The sequence below is a fragment of the Dinoponera quadriceps genome, unplaced genomic scaffold (genome assembly GCF_001313825.1).
Source record: "Dinoponera quadriceps isolate SergipeBrazil2010 unplaced genomic scaffold, ASM131382v1 scaffold248, whole genome shotgun sequence".
Taxonomy (NCBI): domain Eukaryota; kingdom Metazoa; phylum Arthropoda; class Insecta; order Hymenoptera; family Formicidae; genus Dinoponera; species Dinoponera quadriceps.
The window spans coordinates 1106041-1115101 of record NW_014554606.1 but is presented as its reverse complement, the minus strand read 5'-3'; the positions used below and the strand labels follow the sequence as shown (position 1 = coordinate 1115101).

General features: G+C 45.9%; 2 protein-coding genes across 2 annotated transcripts in view; one reads left to right on the top strand and one right to left on the bottom strand.

Moving 5' to 3' along the window:
• The window catches only part of LOC106752319 (putative transcription factor capicua), a 33845-nt gene that overhangs the window by 22072 nt on the left and 2712 nt on the right, over nucleotides 1-9061 (bottom strand). The gene's annotated exons all lie outside the window — the stretch shown is intronic.
• Nucleotides 4194-5026, top strand: LOC106752271 (piggyBac transposable element-derived protein 4-like). Its single transcript, XM_014633840.1, has one exon. The coding sequence runs from the start codon at nucleotides 4424-4426 to the stop codon at nucleotides 5024-5026; it is 603 nt and encodes a 200-aa protein (XP_014489326.1). The 5' UTR covers nucleotides 4194-4423.

The window sequence follows — 9061 nt, the reverse complement described above, 5'->3', positions numbered from 1 at the left end:
CCCGGTCCATTGCCCGTCTTGCGCATTTTCAATAAGGACGGACACCGAAATGGCGACGAGGGAACTTTGTGCGAGCGGGGGTTCGTCGGCCTGATGAGAGCGTAGCGCGACGACAATGGGAGCCGCCCGCGAATCCGCACGACGAAGAAAGAAGGGTCCTCCTGAGGGTGTGTCCTCTCCGACCGGCGACACGTAGATCAGGTAAAATCATAAGCGGCTGTGTGATACCGACACGCCGCCGGTGTGCCGGTTGAGAGGTATTATACATACAGCGGCAGGTTGAGAGACAGGTAGAGAAGGGGGGGGAGGGGGATTTGCAACGGTGACACAATCGAGCGCGCACCGTTATACCGTCGAGTCACCCCTGGCGACAGAGATCGGTACCTGCGGTGCGCCGTTGAGAGGTAGAAGAGACGATGCTCGTCGAAAGCCGTGGACGAGCGAGAATTCCGCCGGGTATTATCCTAGCCGGTTATTAACGAGCTATCCGAGAGCTATCGACAACACCGAAAAGTTATTTCGGGCGCTTTCGATCGAGCACAAGTCGGTGGCCGCGACCCTTTTGTCCGGGGGGGGGGAGGGCACGAAATTGTTGTCCCGAGACGTATTTTTTTTTCTTCGATAGACGACGATACACGATCTGTGGATACGAAGATGAGAAATTGACGCTTGGAAATTCTTCTATGCAATTCGTCGACACAAGTTGTATGTCGCGATATGCACACCGAGAGAAGAAATGTCTCGAAAAAACGGACGAATATTTCTCCGGTGGGTCCTTGCACGATGTTTGCTCAAGTCTGAATTCACTTTGTTCAAATCGAGTATCGTTTACTTAAAACGAGTAAATAATACTCGTTTTAAGTAAAGAGAAGTTAGATTTAAATAAATATCGCGTAAGGACCTGCCAAAAAATATTAATTGTTCTTAGGTATTTCTTTTCTCAGCGTCTTGGCAACGTTTGAAGCGCGACTGGGTAGAATTAGGATTAATCTTTTTTTTTTCCTTAAAAAGAAAGAGGCAAATAAGAGGCGGAAGTAAAAGTCAATGAAGGGATAAGAAATAACGTTAATGTTGAGACGGACGTTAACAAGCTAGGAAAACAACACGAGTCCGCGAACGTTTCGGTCCTTCTTATCTGGACACACTCCTGCGCTAATTGCAGAATTAAATAAAGCTGTGCGGAATATAAACATCAACGTACGCATTAATGAGAGAACGATTGGCGATGTCTTCACATCATATCAAAAGTTGAGTTCTGCCGTTTGAAAATGATGCCTGTTGTCCTATGAAGAAAATCTCTCTTTCCCTTCAATCGCTAAAGCATATGGTCTTTCCCGGAAGACGAAGAACAATTTTTCACGGCAATAAACCTTTCCAAGAGATGAATTTCGCAAGGAATTTCGGAAAAACTTGTTCAAGAAAGCTCTCGAAATGAACACTAAAGGCAGCATCGAGCGCGCGGCGTTGGACGAGTACGATTATTAGCGCGCGCGTATATTCGTATAATTAAAACTAATTATGACGTCGCGAGAAAAGTGGGTCGCCTCGATAAAAATACGCTGATTTAAAATGACAACGTCTTCTGCCCCGTGCTTCATTCCGCAACGTCACACGTCTCCTCCTTATTCTCGTGGCTGATGCGTTTAGAACGTTGAACGTCGAGCACTTTCCACGAAGAAGTCTTCATATATATTCGAAGGAATATCCGTGTGAGAACGTGATTATCGCGGCGTATAACGTCGAACAGTATCACGTAAGCGTAAATTGATCGGAGCCGGTCGTGCGCATCGCGATCTCCCTCGGAATTGCATTAAGATGTGAGAGATGATCTCTTTGAAAATTCAGTTATTAAGTAATTTAACCGTGACAAAATTACGCGCGCGCGCGCACGAATCTCTCGAGTCGCTCAACGCAAGTCAGACGTTTAACGTTAAATTAATACTCTAAAAAGAAGGCAAAATGGGGGAGGGGAAAGAAAGAGCTTCGGAAACTTGTAACCGTGTAAATAAATTATTTATCGATCTATTCCTCTTTATCTGTATCGATTTTTATCTGTCGAAATGCGTGACAACGATACCAGAGAGAGAGAGAGAGAGAGAGAGAGAGAGAGAGAGAGAGAGAGAGAGAGAGAGAGAGAGACTTTAGAATTCATACGACGGCGGGTATTTAGCGCGGTGAATGCGCGCCGAGGAAAGTGCGGGGCGAGTGCGCGCCACAATTCCGTGAATTAAACCGCAACTTGGTGGTAACCGACGCACGGGTAGTACACATAATGTTCGTTCGTTCTGCCGTCGCATATCGCGGCGCATCATATACGTTCCCGCAGTACAAAAGCCGGCGTAAGTTTTCGTATGGCCACCATTGCGCGAGCGCCTGTACATAAACACGGCGCGACTTCCGGGCGTGTACAATAGATAATGGTATCGCTGGAATGCGAGAGGTCCGTTAAAAAAAGGAAAAAAAAAAAGAAATTGCAGCACCGTTCATCCGCGACAGACGCGAACGTCGCCTCGTACATTCAATTATCGAGTGCAGGATTCCTCGTATTCCTTTATCCGCGCACACCGCGTATATATAAACATACAGCGTGTGACTCAGCTGGCTTTTTTCTCCGTATCGCGTTTATAGCTCATACGCGACGTTCAATACTTATCGTGAGGATGCTGGAATGCGTGCTTGCGAGCGAAAGGGGGAGGGGGAGCAGCTGGGAAGGGGAATTTCGAGTTTTTGAGAAACGAGCGAAGTAGCGGAAGTTGAAGACCGCGTTTAAACGCGGCCGACAGGCGTGCAGAGGCGACGTTGAATTTCTTAGAGAGGGCGAAGTTCCGCTACTGACGCACATCTTTTTTTGGATACCACGTATACATACATCCCCCCCCTCCGCAGTTTACGGGGGAATGAGAGCGCCTTAGCTTAGGGATGATATCGCGATAGGGAAAGTGACGTCGTGTCAGGCGCACCAAGTGACATTTATAGTGATTTGAGCGAAGCATCGATGAATTTCCAGGCTCATTACGGCGTGACATTGCCCTTTAGCGTTCCCATTACACACACACACACACACACCATATCACACGTAGCGTGCACCTCGTGTGTGTATGTGTATGCGCGCGAGCTCGCGTTATCTTACACGATGTCGCATAATCTCTCCGTGTCGGGACAAAGGAGGAAAATTCGATTTGAAGGGTAGAGCTGGTGTATGTAATATTCAGTGATACAACCGAGTTAATATATTATACATTACCGCTCGACACTGTTTTTTCGTCTCTCCGAAGTGAGTTTCATTAACCCTCTCTCTCTCGGCAAGTAAAGGCATAAATTTTTATAAGCTGGAAAAAAAAAATTAATAGATACTTTGTGACACAAATCAAGCGCGATTAAACATCGACGACGACACAACAACTACGACAACGATGATGACGACGGCTCGATGCTCGTAATTACAAATCGCACGTGCGACCATTCATCACCGGTCTCGACAGTACTGGGTGGCTGAAAACGAAAGCGACGTCCCGCCGACGATAATAGTCATTACTCGAAGGGGGGGAGGGGGAGGGGAGCTCTTCGAGTACGCGGCTGCATGCGAGGTGGTCGCAAATTATTCACTCGTTTCGTCTTATTCGTGCGGCGAACACGCGCATTCTCGTACCGCGCGCGCGCGCGCGTGCACGCACACTCGGTGACAGATATAATATAAACGCGTCGAGCCCTTTAAGGGTCCACCACCGGAGAGCGCACGACGAGAGTCGCAATCGAGTTACACGCGAGAGTCCCTTCCATAAACAGATTGACCGACGCCCAGGAGCGACACACGGTTTGCACCGTGTCGTGACGTCATATTTTGTAGCGAGAGAACGCGCGCGAGCACGCTACGAAATACCCGCCGAGCGTGCACATCGAGCCGTGTCGCGTGTTGCACACACGCGGCTTGTATGCGTTTTGCACGTGAGCATACCGGGTAGCCCGCTAAAACGCGCCTTGACAATCGATTCTCGAGGGAACGAGGCGTTCGTGCGGATAAATAATAAAAAAAAAAAATGATAAAACGGGAGCCGGCTTTAATTTCGCTAAGGCTCTCTTTCTTTCTTTCTTTCTTTCTTTCTCTCTCTCTCTCTCTCTCTCTCTTTGTGTTGGTAAAAATATCAGCAAACTCGACACGGATTCGATTTCAATTCGACGCTTTAGTCATTAACACTTTACCGACCGGCCGTCGATTAATCGACGTTTTGTTCTCAGCGCTTATCGACCGGCCGTCGATTATTCGACTTTTATTCCACAGCGCTTAACGACCGGTCGTCGATTAATCGACTTTTGTTTTTTCCGTTAGATTTGGTTAAGTTAGACTGACAAGTAGCAAGCAGCAAGCATTTCGAATTCTGTATTCAGATAATCGTTGCTTTTCTTTAAAATTTAGCCCTTAAAGATGAATGAAAAGGATAGTGTTGGTGAGTTTTATCTCGACGACCTGTCAGATTGTCTTCACTGCTGTTCAGCAAGTAGTACTGATGACGAAAGTGATAGCAGTAGTATAACGATTCGAAAGCGACGTTCTGTATCACTAATATACAGTGATTCAGAAGACGAGGGCATAAATAATAACGTTAAAGACAGCTGTGGTACATGGTCAACGAACGACAAGAATATAATTTTGGAACCTTTCGAAGGCAGCCCCGGCGTAAAAATTATACCAAGTTCCTCTGAAAGCGTAATAGATATTGTGAATTTATTCATTGGAAGTGACCTGATTGAGCACTTCGTGAGGGAGTCTAATAGGTATCATGATCAAATTATGGAAAAATATAGAATTACACCAAAAACGAAAAAATGGACTGACATCACGGTGTCTGAAATGAAGGAATTTTTGGGCCTGATCGTTCTTATGGGACAAGTAAAGAAGGACGTTCTCTACGATTATTGGTCCACAGACCCAACTATAGAAACGCCATTCTTCTCGAAAGTTATGAGCAGAAACAGATTTTTACAAATAATGCAAAGCTGGCATTTTTGTAACAATAAACTTTTTTAATTTTAAATCTTTTTTCGACAAATATTGTCATATGGATTATGGTATATTTTATGTAAATATTATACTGAAAACGATTGTAATAGATAAAATAAATATTGTTTAACACTAATATCATTAAAGTAAAAAATTTTATTAAATTTGGTTACCCTATAATAACACGAAGCGTACAATTTTACCGGAGCATAAGAAAAGCGCATATATTCCCGCGCGGCAGTCTAAGCCGAAACCGAGCCGGTGTCTCGGATGATCTGCGGCTGAGTGGCCGGTGAGAAGGGCATAGGATGTTCGAACCGCTACTGGTCGGTAAAGTGTTAAGAGAACATCCAAAACAGGTGCCGTTGAATGCCTCTCTGTATTCTTACCAAATGATACTTCTTTTTAGAGAGAAACAATTTCGAGATTTATTTATCCGGGATTATGTCGTCAACAGGCGCACCTTCGCTAAAGAAGCGAGTGAATCAATGATAAAACGAGGGAACTCTTTTTCACGGTATTCTGCGTAAAAATCGTCGATATATCGTAAGACCGTTCCCGAGGACGAACAACAGCGAGGTGTCCTAATCTTCGTGGAACGATAAACCGCAGTTTATCGTGTTGCATAGAAGAGCACGTTACCCATCGTGTTCGCATGCATACACACAAGCGCGCCACGCACACGTATGTACGTACGTACGCAGCGGGAAACACGCGGGCGAAAGATCGCGCGTAACCGATTTCAAAACAACGAGAAACGTACACACACTGGATACGCGCGCAGTTTTTAGCGCAGGATAATAAAGCGCTATGAAGAAATAAAGTTCACACGCTTGCGCAATCGGTGGATGCACCGAAGAGTAACGCTCGCATCATTCGGTGCGAAAAGCGCGTGTGATGCGGCGGAAAAGTTTCTCCATCATCCGACGTTCTAAGAATACACGTGAATTTTTACGACATCGAAGTACGTCGTAAACACTGCACGATAAAAATGTGGAAAAAAGGAATATGCGAAAAGTTTAGTCCCCCCGCGTCCTTCGCCGCGTCTATACTTCGGTGTGATATCACTCGGTAATATAGAGGATATTTCTCTCTCTTGATATTATTATTACATATCATATTACGACACTTATCAATAAATTCATTCGCTACCGCGTGACTCAACGTTTGCAGAAAGAAAAGGATTTCTTCGTATTTGATAAAATTTCTGTGGTCGAAGCAAATGTCTTTTGGAGTAGAACAACCGAATGTTTGATTCAATAAGCGGGATTGTTTAGTTTCTCCAATAATAAATATCTTTACGTCGAATGACGCACCTCTTTTGCATCTTCATTCAAACATTGTAACGATCGTCACGGGCAATAAATTATACGAAAGGAGCAACACACTACGCTACAAAACAACTTCTATGTTTCAGCGGAGCAATATTTAATATATAATGAAATAATTCTGGAGTGGAGGCTTTCTTTTTTGTCGGAAACGAAATATTACTTTCTCTAAATACCACTGTTCTCTCCGTCAAACAACATGGTTTACTCCACGTGTGAAACAACAACATTTTTATCCAAACAAAATGTTGTTTGATATTTAGGTTGTTTGTGCCAAGCAAACCCAAGACAAACAAACGTGCGTACTAAATCGAAATGAACTCTTTTCTCTCCGTGTGGCAGCGTTAAACGCAAAGCCGTATAACTCGCAATTTTATTAATTAATAAATGCGAAATATACGAATTAAGCCGACTTCGCCGTTTAAGCGAGTGTCGATTGACATGTTCCATTCGTGAATCGCCGCCGCTTACTCGACTCTGCTTTCACGCGCTCTCGCCATGGACAGCCGCGCGCGAATTTACGCATTTGCTTGGACCCACGTGTGTCACGGCACGTACACACAAATCCGCGAACGCGGTATCGTACACGCAGCATCGCGACCAATGGACGAACGTGTACGACTCGCGCTGTATGCACTCGGTCGTGCGCACGTGCACGTGTCAATCGTAGCGGGGTGAAAGAAGCAGTTGGAAAGAAAGAGAAGGGGAGTGCGTGAGCCGCGTACACGTGTCAATATTTATCGCGATGGCATCGGAAGTCGCGAAGTTAGACGGCGAAACAGGAGCAGTGTCACGCACGGGCAAGGTCGCTCCTCCTCGCGAACGCCGAAAAGAGATCGCCGCGAGAGAAATTAAACGGCGAATCGAAGGAGAAAACATCATAAAAGACGAAACGGAAAAAAACGGAGAAAATAATAAATGCGCACACGTGCGACCCGATCGGACAATTTGCTCGCAGTCCGCTTTCCGACGGGCCTTTTGTACGTTTTAACGGCAAGATAAAATGGCATCTACATTTGCTCTTTGAAGAAAGAGAGAAGAGAAGAAGCGAATGCGTCCTATTCGCACATCGATCGCACGTCTGTGGATTGAAGGCATTTTTCCTTTTTTCGTTCGCATAATGCGAACGCGGAGCGGGGAATTCGGAAAACGAGTCGCGATTTTGGTTTCTCGCTTGTGACTCGTGCGAGGCAAATTCGAAGGTTAATTAATTGCGAAACGGAGAGCATGCGCGAGCGTATGCTGAATAAGTACAATCGAAAACGCAAGGCTCGCAAGCTTCACTTCTTTTTTTTCCTTTTTTATGTTTGCCCAAACGGTTTACCGTCACTCAATCGTTTTTTCATATTATTACCAATCGCTTGTATATACAGTTATATAAGACAAGTGTAACGGGGCAGTCCGATATTCTTTATCTCATCTCTTTATCGTTGGCGCATAAGCAATATTTTCATACATACATACATATACATTTAAATACCAAGTGAGAAATAAAATGAGAGCAGATAATAATACCCGGGCGTGCGAAGAATAACATTTAGAGAGACACGTGCAACACGACGAGTGAAAGGGAACGCNAAAAAAAAAAAAAAAAAAAAAAAAGAGTCGGGAATCGTTCGTGCGCAATTAATATATTTTCAACGAGCGTGCAAAAAAAAATGCGAACACCGCAGGCGGTGCACAAAATTTCCGATCTCTTCGCGCGATTATGCGAATCGCTCCTGGCAATTCTCTTCGCGATTACGAATCTCGTCGGGCACGTACATACGTGTGCGAGCGATAATTATTCCGACCGATTTACCGGATCAATCGATTCCGGAGATACTCGGGATCTCGGCAGGAGCCCGGAAGGGATGACACACGCACTCGGTACGTTTACCAGCCGCTGATAATAGTGCGCAACGCACCGATAACGATTATCGGCACGTGAACCTACGTAAACCGAGCTCCGTTCCGCATGGAAACGACCGCCCGCCGGCGGCGGCTCCGCGAGGAGCGACTAGGAGGACAGCGTTGGAGATTTTTCTTCTCTCTCTCTCTCTCTCTCTTTCCCTCTTACCTCCCTCTCCAACATAAATATAGTGTCAAAGTACATCCGGGCACGAAAAAAGGAGATATTTTAGATGGCGACCGAGCCACCGCGATAACGCAATAAATATAAAGCGCGCGCGCGAGCTTCAAGCCGGAGAGATCGTGCACAAAAGTGCACGAGATTCTCCTTTTATTTCGCCGATCTGTGCGCCACCAAAAGATCGCACCCGCTATTTCTTTTTTTTTTTTCGACCGATCATCGCGGACGTCTCCGACGTTACCCGCGCGCGAGTCGGTCTTCCGAAAATGCGAATACCACCGAGAAAAAGAGGTTCTCGGCTGGAGCGAGAGATTCGAGAATCTCTCCGCGATATTGATACAAGCTATCTCCTCGGTTTTCGCGTCTCTTTGTCTCGCGGGGAGACTCGCGCGCGGATTACCGAGATGTGTATTTCGAGTGATATCAACTCCCTCCTCCCCTCGCTCTCCTTTCTTTCGCGCGATGCCTCTCGGAGAATTCCAGATCGCGAGTGGAGCGCGAATTACACAACGAGGCTGCTCGGCTGTTTAAAAACCGGGACAGATAACGCAAGTTTGGTCGTAAATCTGTAATCGACGTACGTAACGTCGCTGATAAACCGTCCACACGTGAGCCACGCGTAAAGCGATCGCGCGCGCTCGTCTTCGCGCAGCTCCCCCCCCC

Bases quoted from the DNA above. Each gene is read 5' to 3' on its own strand.
- LOC106752271 (XM_014633840.1), top strand. From the start codon at position 4,424: ATGAATGAAAAGGATAGTGTTGGTGAGTTTTATCTCGACGACCTGTCA.